Source organism: Anomaloglossus baeobatrachus, unplaced genomic scaffold, assembly GCF_048569485.1.
Source record: "Anomaloglossus baeobatrachus isolate aAnoBae1 unplaced genomic scaffold, aAnoBae1.hap1 Scaffold_854, whole genome shotgun sequence".
Classification (NCBI taxonomy): domain Eukaryota; kingdom Metazoa; phylum Chordata; class Amphibia; order Anura; family Aromobatidae; genus Anomaloglossus; species Anomaloglossus baeobatrachus.
In genome coordinates, this window is record NW_027445244.1 from 53,394 (window position 1) to 71,050 (window position 17,657).

At 42.8% G+C, this 17,657-nt stretch overlaps 1 protein-coding gene across 1 annotated transcript in view; it reads right to left on the reverse strand.

Moving 5' to 3' along the window:
* Positions 1–15,447, reverse strand: part of LOC142288848 (uncharacterized) — a 28,700-nt gene extending 13,253 nt beyond the window's left edge. The window contains exon 1 of the mRNA XM_075333542.1: positions 11,332–15,447. Within this exon, the coding sequence (XP_075189657.1) occupies positions 11,332–15,447 (4,116 nt within the window). The remainder of the gene's footprint in view (positions 1–11,331) is intronic.
* Between the last annotated feature and the right edge of the window lie 2,210 nt (positions 15,448–17,657).

Below are 17,657 nucleotides of genomic sequence, written 5' to 3' on the forward strand. Positions count from 1 at the left end.
GTTATGCAACACGGGCAAATCACTGCCCATGTCGCACAACATTGCTTACATCCGTCACACGCACTTACCTGCCTAGCGACGTCGCTGTGACCAGCGAACCGCCTCCTTTCTAAGGGGGCGGTTCATTTGGCGTCATAGCGCCCAATAGTAGAGGAGGGGTGGAGTTGAGCGGGCCGAACATCCCGCCCACCTCCTTCCTTCCTCATTGCCGGTGGGACGCTGATACGGTGAGTTTCCTCGTTCCTGCGGTGTCACACATAGCGATGTGTGCTGCCGCAGGAATGACAAACAACCTCGTTACTCACCTGACAACAATATTTGGTGTTTGGACGACCTCTCCAAAACCAACAATTTTTACCACTTTTGCAATTGTTGAAGGTCGCTCGTACATGTTACACGCTGCGATGTCGCTAACGATGCCGGATGTGCTTCACAAACACCATGACCCCGACGATAAATCGTTAGTGATATCGCAGCATGTAAAGCACCCTTTATAGTGCAGGTCTTTCCAGCCTTCAAGGAGCCGGATGATTAATTTAGGAATAGGTGGGAACAGGCGGCTACCACCTGCTCTAGAGAGTTCATGGAGCTGCTAGTACAACTAAATAAACAGTCAGTGACATGGATACAGAAATTGAACAAATACAGAAAAAGCTACAGGATGGCCTATCCAGTGATGCGCTGGTAAGACTAAATTCTGAGATTGAAGATGAATCCATTAAGTGGGAAAAAGAGGTAAGCGATGTTAAAATCAAAAAGTTTCAGAGAGATACTATGGATCACAACCAAAATAACATCTATAGATGGCATAGGAGACAGCGGGGTAAATGGAAGAACGCTGGATCAAGATCAGGGTCGTTTGCTTCCTGCACGTCCAATGAAGTTCAACGAACCAAGAATCAGGGTCTGGGAGTGGCATGACCTTGCGATCCACGGACAAGAGACAGAACAACTCTAGTAAAAGCATGCCCTCGGGATCATATAGGAAGAGTCACAAGAAAAATGATACGAACAAATTACAGGTGATTAACTTATCAGAACATGTATTGACTTATAATAAAAAAAAAAGTTGTTTGAGAGGGGGCTAACCTTTGCACCCACTAATGGCTTTAATCTTTTCACAGTTATAAAAGATGTTAATCTTTTATCAAGGAAATTTATTCTTAAAAAGCTGCATTATAAAAACAGCGATGACCATACGACCATGTCAGACTCTATAATAGAAGAAGCCTGGAGAAATTTGAATTTTTTGTTGGACGAGCAGGATGGAACGACCCAAGGTAAATACCCCAGGCATTTATATCCCAGATCGGTAACATTTCCCCCGATGTCGGCATCTCCTGCGGTGGAGATCTTCACTGATCTGGTTATCCATGATCTCAAGAGGATCTCTACTGCATGACTGAGTGACAACCTTACTCAGGGAGATCGAACGGCACTTTGTGAATTACAGTCGCTCGATGACCTTGTCATCAAACCAGCCGACAAAGGGGGAAACATTGTCCTATGGCCCAAAAAGATGTATGAGAAGGAGGCACAGAAACAGTTGAGGGATAGAATCACATATATAAAATTATCCAAAAATCCTATGTCATCATATTCTGCTGAATTAGGTCTGATACTATATGGCAGGGCATTATCCCTAAAAAAAAAATAATCTATGACGGTCTAATATTTAAATACCCTAAGACACCAACCACTTACTTCATCCCTAAAATCCACAAAAATGCCACCGAACCCCCGGGCAGACCTATCGTGTCTGGGTTGGAAGGCCTTTATGACCCGGTGTGCAAATTTGTGGATTTTTGTTTGCAACCACTGGCAGAAGCTCTCCCATCATACGTCCGTGACACCACGTACGTATTAACCAGAATTAACGGGATACATTTGGAGGATGATATGTACCTCGTGACTGCAGATATAGAGTCACTCTATACTTGCATTGATCATCAGCAGGGGTTGGAGGCGGCCCGCTTTTTTCTCGTGAACAGCAACTTGGATGGTCGCACATGTGAGTTGGTCCTTGGGCTGCTTGAGTTCATCCTAACGCATATTTTTTTTTCCTTTTAAAGAGCAATTTTATCTACAGCGGAGGGGTACTGCAAAGGGGGCGGCCTGTGCGCCTTCATTTGCAAACCTCTTTCTTGGGTTTTGGGAAAGTGGTTTGCGGGGGGGCGAGGACGCGTGGGCTGTAGACCATATACCCCTCTGGCCATGATACATTGACGATATTTTATTTATTTGGCAAGGCAGTGAGGATGGGCTTAGGCAGTTCATGGGCCAACTCAATGTGAATGATTTTAACATCAGGCGGACCTATGTGTATAGCAGGGAGGTGGTGGACTTCCTGGACATCAAGATCGATATTGACAGCAACCGACAGCTACAGTCAGACTTATTCAGGAAGCCCACCGCAATCAATTCCCTGTTGCATGCAGAGTCTAGCCACCATTACGTCACTATCAAATCTATCCCAGTTGGGCAGTTTATGAGAACGAAGCGGATTTGCTCAACCCCACAGAAATTTCAAGCTGATATATTGAGAAAGAGATTTCAGTCATGAGAGTACAGCAACAGATCCATAAAGGAAGGGTATAATAGGGTGAAGAAGTTCACATGAGAAACTTTACTCCAGTCCTCCAATGGAGTATCCAAGGACAACAATAATGTCAGATTCATCACAACATATAATTCACAATGTGAAGAGGTGAAAAGAAGTTTGCAGCGCCATTGGCCAGTTCTCCAGACCGAACCAATCCTGAAAAAGTATATACTAGATTACCTCCAGATGACCTATAGGAGAAGCAAAAATCTCAAAGATATATTGGTTAGAAGCCACTACGTGGCGACTACCAATACGCCCTTTGACACAGGGTCACCGGTTAAGGGGTGTTACCCCTGTGGTGGATGTAGGGCATGCGCCAATATGTGTGTGACCTTTAGGTCATCAGGGGAGACAAAGAATTTGAAATTCGCCAGTATATCACCTGCTCCACCACACAGGTGATATACTATGCGATGTGTGCTTGTGGCCTAAGTTATATTGGGCTGACATCACGCCAACTAAGAGTCAGGACAAGGAAACACGTACGCGACATTGTAGCTGCAACAACCATCTCCAATTTGGAGGAATTGAAAACAATCCCTCGACATTTCAAATTAAAACATGATAGTGATCCCTGTACCTTTAATGTAAGGGGGATTGAACATGTGTCCAGAGGGATTCGAGGCGGCAATATAAATAAGAAACTATTACAGCAAGAATGCAAATGGATTACACTATTAGAAACTAAATCACCTACAGGATTAAATGAAACCAATTAATTTGCTTGTTTCTTATAAGTTGGACTCTCTTTCCCCTAAAAAATGCCTGTGTACTAGCTCTATAGTCCCCAATTAATCCATCTGGCTCTCTGTTTAGAGCACGGTAGCTAGTATGCCGTGCGAATGCATGATGGCACAGGCCTGGTTATATATACAATGGAATGGCCATTATTATTGAATAAAGGTTTTTATGTTCACTATATGTGTGGTGAGTGAAGGGTTAAGAACAGCTGTGTTCTGTCATGAGGAGACTGGTTAAACCAGTTTAGGCTGGTTCTGCGCACCCGTTTTTTCTAACAGCTGATTGGTCAGCTGTTAGAAAAGTGCGGGAAATTTGTAAATAAAAGCAGGGGCTCTCCATCAGCTGGCTGTCAGAATTTCTGAAGATCAAAGAAGAACAGCTGATGGGAGCCTGCTGCAAGACCGGATGAAGAGGGCGAGCGAGGACAGTGGAGAAGCCTGGCTGAGACAATGCCTGGAGGCGTCTAGGCAGCCAGCAGACGTTGGAGAAGCTGAGGATCGTGACGCCGCGGTTATCCAGCATACCAACCCAGAAGAGATGGCAGCGCTGACAGCGGATATCCCGGAAAGAAGGCGGTCCCTGCGGCGCAGCGTCCTTCCAGCGGCAGTCGGTGAGAATGAGCAAGAAGCGGAAGCCGGAGCATCCCCGCCCATCCTGGCTGCGGAGGCGCGTCATTGTTCAGCGCCGGACAGAGCAGCCACGAAGAGGAAGAGTACGTCATCTAGTCGGCGTCGCCGTAAAAGCGCGGCACCGGCCCAGGGATTTGAAATTCCTGGTGGCAGCGGGAGATCATAGGGGAAGATCGTTCCTGAGGCCAGAAGAGCGACGGGGGCCCCCTGGTCCGAGTCCCCGTCTGAAGAGGAGGAGGTGCTTTGCCGAGGCCAGAGGCAGGAGCCTGAGGCGCGAAGCTGCTGGAGACCAGGGACGTCCACAGGAGGGCCGAGAACTGCAGAGCAGAGGACAGGGTGAGAGTTTCAATGTCCCTCTGTCTGTCTCGTGTGCCAGCCCTCTTCCTTTTAGTATAGAAGCTGTAGTGAAGAAAGTGTTATGTGAAATGTTAGCAGGGGGGCGGTGGCTAGGGAGAGTAGTGCAGGTCTTAGTGGTTGTCAGGAGTCCATGTCTCTGCATGGTTTTTTATTTAAGGAGGCTTTGACATGTGACATGTCCCCCCTGGGATTTCATTTGCCGCAGCCAGTTAGGGATAAGATTTACGAGGGGGATTATGTTGATTTGTTTTCTCTGCTTCCGTCTAGTAGAGAGAATGTTAAAAAGGATGAGAAGACGGATTTAGATGATAAGAAAAAGGCCGCCTTTAAATCATTCAATAACTGGCTGCAGGCATTTTGCATTTTTTCTTCTGTCTTGGGTGAAAAGAATCCGGCAGTTTGTTCGGGTCTTTTTCAGCACCTGGAGAACATATTAGAGGCATATCGCAGTTTTGGTGGCATTGCATGGCTGAATTATGATGAGAGTTTTCGTCAAAAATTAGCCATCCTCCGGAATATGCAATGGGGCCAAAAAGACGTCGGTCTATGGCTAAACCTTATGCTTCCTCAGAGGACTAATTTTAACAGATTTTCTCAAAATAATCCTATGGTTAAAAAAGGTTTCTGCTTTGCATTTAATGAGTCGTCATGTAAATTTACATCCAATTGCAGATTTCGACATGAGTGCTCCTTTTGTGGCGGCAATCATGCCATCTTCAAATGTTTCAAAAAACAGAACCAGAGTACACAGCAACAACACAACACTAAGGAGTCCATATTTAAAGGCGGTGACACCAGTGATAGTACAAAACATGCTGGGTTGGTTAGATCGCTATCCAGTCAGACAGAATGCTTAGTTAATTTTGGATGGATTTGTGAACGGGTTTTTTGTTCCTGAGTTTAAAGGGTCAGGGTGCATTTGGGTGGAGAATCTTCTTTCAGTAAATGAATTTGAGTCAGTGGTAGCTTCCAAAGTGCTAAAAGAGATTCAATTAGGTAGGGTAGCTGGTCCTTTTGTTAGTCCCCCGTTCAAGAATTTTCGGCTTTCGTCACTCGGGATAGTCCCTAAGAAGGAGAAGGGTAGTTTCCGTCTATTCCATCATTTATCGTTTCCAAGATATGGTTCTTAAATGTTGAGATTGAGCCGGATATAGTCTCGGTTAAATATTCCTCATTTGATCAAGCTGTGGATTTGTTAAGGGAAGCAGGTAGAGGGGCTTTAATGGCAAAATCAGATATACAGTCAGCATTCAGGCTTTTACCAGTGAATCCTTCGGGTTTCAATTCTCTGGGTTTTCAGTTTAGGGGGCACTATTTTTTTGACAAATGCCTCCCGATGGGTTTTTCTTTGTCTTGTTTTTATTTTGAATCTTTTTCATCATTTTTACATTGGGTTGTTGAGGTTGAGGGAGGTAAGGGAAAATTCTGCATTATTTAGATGATTTTTTATTTCTTGGTAAGGCGGAGTCTGAGGATTGTTTAAAGTTGTTAGTTAAGTTTCGTGAGTTGATGTGTTTGTTTGGTGTTCCTATAGCGGAAGAGAAGACGACTTTGCCCTGTCGGTGTTTGGAGTTTTTAGGCATCACTATTGATTCTGATAGGATGGAGTGTAGGTTGCCTCAGGATAAAGTTGCTAGGTTGGAAGCGGAGCTTTTGAGCTTGATTGTCAGAAAAAAAGACTACTTTGAAGAATCTGTAATCATTGCTTGGGCTTTTGAATTTTAGTTTGCAGATTTTTCCAATAGGTAGGGTATTTTCCATTTTCCGTTTTTTCTAACAGCTGATTGGTCAGCTGTTAGAAAAGTGCGGGAAATTTGTAAATAAAAGCAGGGGCTCTCCATCAGCTGGCTGTCAGAATTTCTGAAGATCAAAGAAGAACACCCACCCGCCATCCCTGGAGAAAGAACTTCTCGTGGAGGATCGCACTCGTCGTGGCATTTGTTAGAGGGAAAAGTCGTCAGCTTTGCTGGCGGACTAGTTTATGGACTGTGGTGATGAAATGGTTAATAAAGATTTGGTTATTTATTGGTAATTTTAATATGCTATTTAACCCTTAATAAATGTCACGGCCATTTAATGCCATCAAAATTATTCAGAGTGTCACGTCTATTTATTTTATATAGGCCTTGTGTTATCATGCGCAGCAATGATCATTTATGCAATTTAGTACATTATCTTTGATCTCTTCCACCGTTTTCCTGTATTGTTTTTAATCGGTTTTAATTTGTGTATTTGTTTACAGTATACTTCTACCAACCCTAAGGATCACCTTGTATGTGAAGAACCCACTCTAATGGATTCATATTCCTGACGTGGATATTCTCTGCATATTGCACGACTTGATGCATGTTATGAATTACCATATGTCTCAATCGTTATGTATGGCATATGTCGCGGGCGGAGGTGGGGACGCCGCGCTCTCCCACTGCTCGGGTCCGGCTGCCGCTGCTGCTGCGGCCTGCTGCTGCTCGGTGGCTCGAGCGATGGGCCGGATCCCGGGGACTCGAGCGGCGCTCCTCGCCCGTGAGTGAATGGGGATTGGTTTTTGGGATTGTTTATTGTCCGTGACGCCACCCACAGTTGTGGTGATTGTGTGGACACCACCGCTGCTCTGTATGGGGATCCCGGGAGCGGTGACAGGGAGCAGCAAAGTTGTTGGTTCTCCCCTCCGTGGGTAGGGGGTGGTTGTCCCGGGGCCCAGTGATGAGATGGGGGATGAGGGATGGCGGGGCCGGTGCAGGGCTTGGTGGGGTGCAGGGATGCGGGGCAGCGCTGTGCCTCACGGCACTGTGGTACTCACTCAGCCTGAGACGGGGACACAGTTCTCGGTAAAACACACGGCTGGAAAGACGGTTCCCACGGACGGCTGCTGTTGCTTTTCCCCGGTAGTTGACGATGACGGTCCCTTTTCCTGCACGTAAGTCTATATTGGTAGCGATGGGTTCCCACCGGAAAACCCACTCCCTGGCTTGGATATGGGCCGGAGGAGCCCCACTTTACCCGCAGGCGCTGGCCCTGAGAAACTGGTGCCTTGGCGGTGGCGGTGTCTCTCTCCTACGGTTGGACTGTTGCCTTCAATCGGGACTTAGTTGTTGGGAGACCCGGAGGTCCCCTTCACTGACGGATTTGGCAAATTCACGGCGACTCCTAGCCTTGCCGGGATCCGAAAGGCCCCTGCCAATGTTGCTGGCTTCTCTTCGTATACCATTCTGGTACCGCCGGGCCACCACCCGTCCACGGTCCTTTCGACAACCTCCGATCAGCCTCTCCTGCAGACGGTCACCGCCGTCTGCTGACCTTGCTGTCTCAGTCCGGGGCACGCACCCGGACCAACTTCAGGCTTCCTCAACTGTCACTTTCTCTTCCAGTTTTACTCCTCTCTCTTGCTCCTCTACCACTTCACTCTCACTTCAAACTCTGACTAAACTGATCTGACTGGTTCTCCCGCCTCCAGGGTTGTGAACTCCTCGGTGGGCGGAGCCAACCACCTGGCCCACCCCCTGGTGTGGACATCAGCCCCTGGAGGAAGGCAACAAGGATTTTTGGTTTAGCTTCGGTGTACCTATCCGGGGTGTAGGGTGTGGTGGTGTCATGACCTGTGACCCCTGGCTTGCCCAGGGCATCAAACATACTTGGAATTTATAAATTTATAGGTGTCCAAGACCATTTGGTCGCTTCAACTTTGCATATCATGCACAGTGATTAGCAAGTAAGCAAGCGCATATCATAGTGCAGCATATGGGAATGTGACGTAAGTTGCTTAATGCAGTCTGGTGCGCGTGCCCACTGTCCTCCACCTGCCCGCTGGGTCACGCCGCTGTCATTAGGGCTGTGTATAAGCCCTGGCTTCTATAGCCACTGTGCATGCGCTGGCAACTCTGAAGAGCGGTGCTTCCCCGTTGCGGTCGGTGGACAGACTGCAAGCGGTGGCCATTAGGCGAACACATCATACAAGGAGAGGGAAAATTGATCTGCAATAGCCCCCTGAGGAAGCGTTTTATGCGAAATGTACATAGGGGCGGAAGTGGATGCACTGCTGACCCACCAACTCTAACATGGGTAACAAAGAAATATGATGTTTATATCTGATACTGGGTATTTACTATTTTAGCAAAGCCTGTTAGCAATGACAGATATCATATTCCTTATAAATATATATATTTATAAATATATATATGAAAGAGGTAAGAGTCCCGGTGCACCACCTACTCCGTGTGTTACTACACGTTCAGCTACTTGAGCCCTACTGAGCCATGGAGGGGATCATGGTGCAGACTTGCGGTGAAGACCAAGATAAATCCAAAGGAGAAAGAAAGTCGCACTTCAGATGATCACCATATAACTCCGTCTTTATTGCAGGGGAAACATGAGGGTACAAGCGGTGGGGAGGGTGAGACAAGCCATACAACGCCGGACGACGGCGTGCCGTTTCGCTAGAACTTAGCTTCCATGGGTCCAGTGCAAACTGCCATGCAGCACCGCCCTTTTAACACAAATGGTGCGGGTACTGCATTAGCAGAGTGATTTAAAATGCAAATGCAAGTATACAATTAGTAGCTGCAAAAAACAGGTGAAGACTTCAAGGGTATTAACATATCACAGTCTAATACACATATCTCTCAAAATACAATAATATACAAAAGGCGGACAGAATCACAATCCCTACAAGAACAGAACAAAATTCTGATGTACAGTACAGCGAGCACAAAAACAGTAGAAATTATTTTAAATTTGTGAAAAAAAAAAAAAAAATTTCAGAGACAGTGTATGCAATAATGTTAAAATGCAAAACAGTAGCTATTAATCAACGCCATGATCAGATAGTGCTAGCAAAACAAGGGTGTCACAGTCAGGATGTCATATAGTCGACATGCCAAAAAAAAAAAAAGGTCTTTCAAGAAAAACTGACAAGTTGTTTCTGTCATTCAAACCTAGCGGTCCCATTGCGTTTAGATCCAGAATCAATCTGGATTCTTTTTGTAACAGCGTGCGGTGCGTGTCGCCGCCTCTGCTGCTAGGATTGACTTTAAACAGACCAGCAAAAGAACAGGACAGGACTGCGATGGCGACGAATGATCGTGATAGACCTCGCAAATTTTTTTTTAAAAAAAATACCAGGAAAAATGCCGCATAATGCCGCCGGGGATAGATGCACCTTCAATTTCAAATACAATTCTGTTTGACATTGTGAGATCCAGCATAAAGAGACACTGGCATTTGTTGAAAAACGATAAAGACCTTAGAGCCCTGGTTAAAGAGGGTCCCTTGGTATCTTACAGAAGAGGCCATAATTTAGTCGACCTTTTGGTAAAAAATAGATTCGTGCCCACAAAGGAAAAGACATGGTTAGACAAGAAAAAAATTAAGGGTAATTTTAGATGTGGGAATTGTCCTTTCGGTTCGGCCCATAAAACGGGGGATGTAATAAGTGGGGTGTGAGTACCTCAGGGTTAATGATTTCATATCGTGCAAGTCCACTTATATAGTGTATGCATTATTCTGCCCCTGCAATTTTTATTACATTGGAAAAACTATCCGGCCCCTTTACGTCCGTTTTAGGGAACATTGCAAATCCTTAATATCAGGGATAGGTTCAGCAAGACTTATTAAACACATGCAGGAATGCCATAATAGTAATTCCAATCTACTTTCTTTTGCTGGTCTGTTTAAAGTCAATCCTAGCAGCAGAGGCGGCGACACGCACCGCACGCTGTTACAAAAAGAATCCAGATTGATTCTGGATCTAAACGCAATGGGACCGCTAGGTTTGAATGACAGAAACGACTTGTCAGTTTTTCTTTAAAGACCTTTTTTTTTTTTTTTTGGCATGTCGACTATATGACATCCTGACTGTGACACCCTTGTTTTGCTAGCACTATCTGATCATGGCATTGATTAATAGCTACTGTTTTGCATTTTAACATTATTGCATACATTGTCTCTGAAATTTTTTATTTTTTTTTCACTAATTTAAAATAATTTCTACTGTTTTTGTGCTCGCTGTACTGTACATCAGAATTTTGTTCTGTTCTTGTAGGGATTGTGATTCTGTCCGCCTTTTGTATATTATTGTATTTTGAGAGATATGTGTATTAGACTGTGATATGTTAATACCCTTGAAGTCTTCACCTGTTTTTTGCAGCTACTAATTGTATACTTGCATTTGCATTTTAAATCACTCTGCTAATGCAGTACCCACACAATTTGTGTTAAAAGGGCGGTGCTGCATGGCAGTTTGCACTGGACCCATGGAAGCTAAGTTCTAGCGAAACGGCACGCCGTCGTCCGGCGTTGTATGGCTTGTCTCACCCTCCCCACCGCTTGTACCCTCATGTTTCCCCTGCAATAAAGACTGAGTGATATGGTGAGCATCTGGAGTGCGACTTTCTTTCTCCTTTGGATATATATATATATATATACTAGAAGGTGGCCCGATTCTAACGCATCGGGTAGTCTAGAATGTGTATGTTTGTTAGCAGATTGAATAATAATGTAATAAATTGTTTGGATGGGTTAGTTTTAATTTAGTATTCTTAAAATAGTTTATTGGTTTAAGAATGACAAATAGAACAAACAATTTTATTTTCAATAATTTATTAGATAATGAATTGGTTTCAAACTATCAATACATATATTTCATATACTATAAATGGTTACAATTTTTTTTGTATGAGAGGAAAATGAAAGGATGGGAGGGGTAAGAATATTTTATTAGGGAAGAAAGCAGGGGAACAATGAGGTAAGTGGGTACTATGGAAAGAGGTTGTGGAAACATTCCTGGTTATTTAGTTCATGTTAAATATTTTTATGATCGGTGATTAATATGAACAGTTTTAATAGATGAGTCTAATGTTTAATGATGTCCATGGCTTGTAATGAAAGAAGGTTATGAACAGTGTAAAGTTAATTAAAAATATTTTTATACACCACATTTTGTGTAAAGATCTTTTCACTCTCTTTAAGTAACTTTCCTTGTAAAGGTGTGTCAAGAACTTGTACTTTGACGTTGCATCTCATTGTCACTCTTGAAAACGCAACGTACAGTTGTCCATGGCCAAAAACTGGTTCAGGTAGATATATGCCAACACGGTGTAGAGTTTGGCCTTGTGACTTGTTTATTGTCATGGCAAATGCAGGTTTTAGGGGAAACTGACGACGGCGAAGTTTAAATGGAAGGCGAGTGTCTGAAGGACATATATCAATACGTGGAATTAACACTTCCTTTTCTTTAGCTGATCCAGTGATGACTCTTGCTTGAATAAGGTGTGAATACATTCCAGTCACAATAAGGCGCGTTCCATTACATAGTCCTTGTTTGGTATTTAGATTCCGGAGCAACATAACAATGGTTCCAATTTTAAGTTGAAGTATGTGGGATGGCATTCCTGATGGTGTTACACTGTTTAAAAATTCAACGGGATAATGTTCACGTTCATCTTCATTATCTACATCGATTGAATCATCACTTTTGTACAACTTATATTCACCTGGCATGCGATCCATTACACGGGAATTTAGTAGAGTAACGTCTTCATTTTTGGCACAGAGAATTGCATAGGAAGAGGCTTTGTTAACATTGTTTTTGTCGTTAATATCAATGTTCAAACGTTGTCCAAAAACCTCAGTTACAATGCAGTCTTTACATAACATGTCTTCAGGTATTTCTATAATGTCTTCTCCAAGGTTATATTGATTGGTAAGTTCACCGTTACCATGTTTCAGAAGCCATTTGCTGTAATCTGGATCAGTAGATCGCATGTTGTTAATTAGTTGGAGTTTGGTAAAGTTTTTCCAAAGTTCTGACATTTTTAAGCTGGACTCAATAATATCTGTTCTTGTTCCACTTGGTATAACTGGAAGGCATTGTCGAAAATCTCCCCCAATAACAAACACTTTTCCACCAAATGGAATTACATTTTTTTCTGCTACCTTTGTGGTCATTACTTCACGTAGAAGTCTGTCAATTAAGGTCAAAGCATATTTGGAGGCCATAGTGCATTCGTCAATTATTAAAAGACTTGCATTTTGTAAAAGTTTTCCTGCTACTGTATCTTGTTTGATTCGTGAAACGGATATTTCATTGACTGGAACTGGGATGCCAAATAGTGAATGCATAGTGCGACCTTCGTTTAATAGATTTGCTGCAATACCTGTTGTAGCAGATGTCAACACTTTTTTTCCCAACCCTCTAACGTGATGTATTAAAACATCATAAAGGTATGTTTTGCCGCTTCCTCCAGGACCGTCAATAAAGAAACATTTAGGGTTCGCATTTCCTTGGTTAAGAATGGCACTTAAAATGGTGTCATATGCAATTTGTTGTTGTTCATTTAAGGAGATTCTCAGCTCTGTTGCTAACAATAATTCTGAAGATTCATTATACTGCGGAGCTTGTGGAAGTTGTATTTCAGGGTGTGGCAAATTAAAGTCAGCATACGTTTTTCCATGTAGTAATAAAATATTTTGGACATCTTGCATGGCGTAAGCTTCACATTTGCAACAATGACCAGTTTGGTTGTGAAGATGTAAGCAGTAATCTTCAATTAGATTTTCTTTGAAAAGTGTCCAAAGTTGATCAGGGTTTGTAGGGGGGCCAAACACGCAAATGTAGGCAAACAATTCACGAAGTTGCTTAGGCATATGTAGGGTTACTGCGTCTTGTAAAGTAAGTTTCCAAACTGTATCATCAAATAGAAGTCCCAAAGCCAAAGCTGCAGCTTTAAATGTATCATGTAATACTCCATGAACGGTTTTTAAATGGTTATAACTTGTAGCTCCTCTGACATGCAGTAGTAAGAGGCGAAGGCAATATCTTTCTTGATCTTTGAGACTAACAGTATACATGCGTCCAATTATTGTGCTTACTCCACGTAGTCTTGGATTCCAAGTTTTTTTCCAAACATAATGCTCTGGAATCTCTCGATACAAATATTGCCTTGCATTTTTATCTCGTTGGTTTAGCAAAAACCATTCTAGTAATGTTGAGGTTGTGGTTAAAGTTTTGGACACATCTTCGACTTGAGCATCTTCAAAAAAATAAAGTTGTTGTTGATGTGGTAAATGAATAGCTAATCGTATAATGGCATGGGACTGTGAATGCATTGGAAAGGCAAATATTCGCCACGCAGCTTCGGGAGCACTGACATATCTTGAGTCTACAAAAGTTGAAGATTCATCATGGTTCAGAGTTTTCTGTTGGATTTCGACATTAGCTTTGTCATGGCCTTTGTAGATATACTTAAAAAGATATTTAACACTTTTGATTGAACCACAGATTTCCACGTTGATGTGACAGTTGTAGCGTTTTAGTAGGTATGGATTGTATGGAACTATCCATGAGTTATTGATATGTTTATTTTTGTGAACAATGTTCTCAATATCTTGTCGTCGGTATGATGGGTAGCCATCTAAATCTTTAACAGTGTGCTGTTTTAAGTCCTTTGGAAATTTTTTAGTACATTTTCCATTTTGCATGCATGGACTTGCTGGATTAAGAACTCCACATGGACCATGAACCATATGAGACACTACAATGTCATAGAGCTCTGGATATTGTTGTTGGTTAGGAATCTCAGCCCATACTATGTTGTCGATGTCTTCCTCAGTGTGAATCTTAGAATTGGTGTCTAAGATAAGGAGAATATGTGCATGTGGTAGACCTCTTTTTTGAAACTCGATGACATGAACCATTGCTATGACTGTTCCAAACAGGCCATTTTTGATGTCTTGTAAAAGGCTTTTTAGTTTTAGCCGAAATATGCGTGCAACTAAGTCAGGCCTATGTTCTACGTGTTGCCATGGTTCCAGATGCTCGGTGATTTCAACCCATTTGGGATTACAGGTCATGGTAACAAAAATGTCTGGTTTTCCATACTTAGTGACTATTGCCATTGCATCTTGATAACGTTGTTGCATGTTGCGGGGGCTTCCTTCAAATGACGAAGGTAGAATAACTGTTTTGCCAATAGGTATTCCCTTTTCAATTGATTTTTGTTGCAAATGTTCTTGAAGAACACAGTAGTCTTCTACTTTGAGGATTTTTTGATTTTGTCTTATGTAATTCAGGCGATTAGCTTCTATTTTAACATATGCATCTACTAAGTACTGTTGTGTTAGTTTTCCACCGTTTAAAATTGGATTAAAGTGATTGCGGACAGAGAGTTGAAAACTGTAGTATTGCAGTTGTGTTATTCTTCTAGTAGTACCTTGTTGTTGTAGGTTTTCATGCCAGCCTTGATCACCTCTTGGAAAGAAAAGCGGATATAGAAGAGCATCAAGGTTGCTGTGCAAAATGCTAATCCGCTGTGTTTTAGGAAGTAAAGGGTTGTTTTTGTCTGGGTGAAGATGAACTAATATATCCCTGTTAAAAGGAGGCTCTCCATCATCATTTTGGAAAACTACTGCGACCTCACTAATGCGTGGTTTGTTGTATCGCCGTGGATCTTGTCCACGTTCTTGTTTAATGGCCATGACAATAGAAGGCATTGAAGTTCCATATGTGATAGCCTTCTGTTCTTCTTCGGCTTCTACGTCTTTTAGCATGCGATATGCAGCTGCAAATGGATTGATTTGTTGTAAAAGTTGTGCAATTTGATGCATCATTTCAGTATTACACTTTTTGTTTTCGTGAACAGTCAGCCGTTGTTCTGTTGCTTCATTTGGATCCAAAATGTATAATTGAGCATATTTTGGAGTTTGGCCCATTTCTGGATGAAGTGTCCCTGTGCGGTGGTAAATTTGACCATGAATTTTAAAACAATACGGGCCAAATCCTGGCGGCGGTGCAATATTGGCTCCAAATGAAGCAAATGCATGTGAACTGTTGATGCTTCGGATATTGTCCATAAAATTTTTACTGTGTGGATGACTTCCTTTCATCAATTGCTCTAACAGATCTGAGTATTGAGGTATGGGCAACTGAATTTTCCCTTTTTGGCAGCATTGAGTGAACAGATTGTCTGCTGGTTTTTCATCGGTAAAATTGTGCGAGTTGCATTTGGAGCAGAGTGAATTCATCTTTCCACAGTAATGCTGAATAATTGTATTTTCATTATGTGTTCTGCTGGCTGTAAAAAGTTGAATATTGTGTTGAGTTTGGCTGAGATGGTAGATCATTCTTTTGTGATGAATTAGGCGATCATGTTGTTGTCTTTTTAGTTTGGAAGATGGGGATTCCTGTCTCCGTTGTTGGCTGTGGGCTTCTGCATCCTGAGCTTGTCTTGCAGCAGTTTGTTGTGGTGTCTCTTGTTTTCTACGTTGTGTGTGAGCTGTGGCATCTTGTGCTTGTCTGTCCACAGTTTGTTGAAGTGTCTCTTGTTTTCTACGTTGTGTGTGAGCTGTAGCATCTTGTGCTTGTCTGTCCACAGTTTGTTGAAGAGTCTCTTGTTTTCTACGTTGTGTGTGAGCTGTAGCATCTTGTGCTTGTCTGTCCACAGTTTGTTGAAGAGTCTCTTGTTTTCTACGTTGTGTGTGAGCTGTGGCATCTTGTGCTTGTCTGTCCACAGTTTGTTGAAGAGTCTCTTGTTTTCTACGTTGTGTGTGAGCTGTAGCATCCTGAGCTTGTCTGTCCACAGTTTGTTGAAGAGTCTCTTTTTTTTCTACGTTGTGTGTGAGCTGTAGCATCTTGTGCTTGTCTGTCCACAGTTTGTTGAAGAGTCTCATGTTTTCTACGTTGTGTGTGAGCTGTGGCATCTTTTGCTTGTCTGTCCACAGTTTGTTGAAGAGTCTCTTGTTTTCTACGTTGTGTGTGAGCTGTGGCATCTTGTGCTTGTCTGTCCATAGTTTGTTGAAGAGTCTCTTGTTTTCTAAGTTGTGTGTGAGCTGTGGCATCTTGTGCTTTTCTGTCCACAGTTTGTTGAAGAGTCTCTTTTTTTCGACGTTGTGTGTGAGCTTGAGCATCGTGGGCTTGTCTATCGGAAATTTGTTTAGGTGAGGCTTTGTGTCGACATAGTCTTTGAGAATTAGCTTCTCTGGCTTGTCTTTCAGTAGTTTGTTGAAGTGTCTCGATGTTGCGACGTTGTTGTCGCATTGATGCTGCTGCTATTTTTCTATCATGTTCGCTGGTGTATTTTCGCTTACGCCCCCTTGTAAGACAGAGCTCGTCAAGTATTCTTGAGTGAAGCTGTAAAAGGCAGACAGATAGACGAAATAATACAGTTAGACTGTTGAGTGAAGTAAAGGATTTTTTTGTTAGAGTACTGTGCATGAGAGAAGGTGTTGAGTTGACTTGTGAGAGCTATGTTGCACTGTGTTACTGAGCAGGTCTTTACAAATGTTGCTGAAAGTATGTTACTACATGGTTTACATTATGTGTGTGTTCCACGTGGAAAAACTGTAGGAGTGTGGGAGTGTTTATCGTTGTGTTGTGACCTTCTTTGTGGGCTACGATACAGCAAGGTATGTGATGGGTAGAAATCTGGATAGTTTTTTGCGTTGTTAGTTGCCTCCATTTGTAATGTAAGGCAGTTGATGTGACAGTACTTGTCCCGTTGCTAAGGGGGCGTTGGCTTATAGAGAATGCATTGGGGCATTAATTTATCTGCGCAGGCAGATGCAAACTGGAACCAATGGAGGCAAGACATGTTAGTGAGGTGGGATGATTTTGGTAGTTACTATGTGTATTTTGTGTGTGTCCATTCTCTTCTTCTTCTGACTTACCTCTTCATTTCTAATTTCTTGTGGTGTCTCCTGTTGTGTTGGAAGTGCGGGAGGTGATACTTCCAAGGCTTGTCTGTTGTCCTTTTTTTGAAGATTATCTTGGTGTAGCTGTTGTGTGTGAGCCGTACCCTCGTGGGTTATTGTGCAGGCAGTTTGTTTACGTGTGTCTTGTTCTGGAGGCTGTGTGCTAGCGTTGGCATCACATCGTTGTCTGTTGACCTCTTGTTCTATTTGCCTTTGTTTTTGACGTTGTAGTTGCCTTCTTTTTGCTGCAGCTGCTTTTCGTTCCTGGTCGGTGGTGTACTTGCGCTTCGGCCCCATTATAAGGCAATCAGTGTAAATCGTGCTAGACGTAATCTGAAAAAGACACGAAAATTGCAAGACATGGCAAATGATATGGTAGACTACAGGCAAGAAGTATGTATTCAGCAGCATGTTAGTTTTTTTTTTTTTTATAGGATTTTGAGAAAGGTATGTAGCAGTGGTTATGAGGTAAAGTCTTGAATAATGATGGTTCATTTATTGCTTGTTGGTGTTCCGCTGTGCAGCACGCATCAGCGTGTTTGACAGCGGAAGATCATCGATCTGAATGGGCATGGAACCGGCATATACTGGTAACTATGGTAAACGATCAGGTAAGTATGCAAAGCGCAAAACTCTAGAAGTGT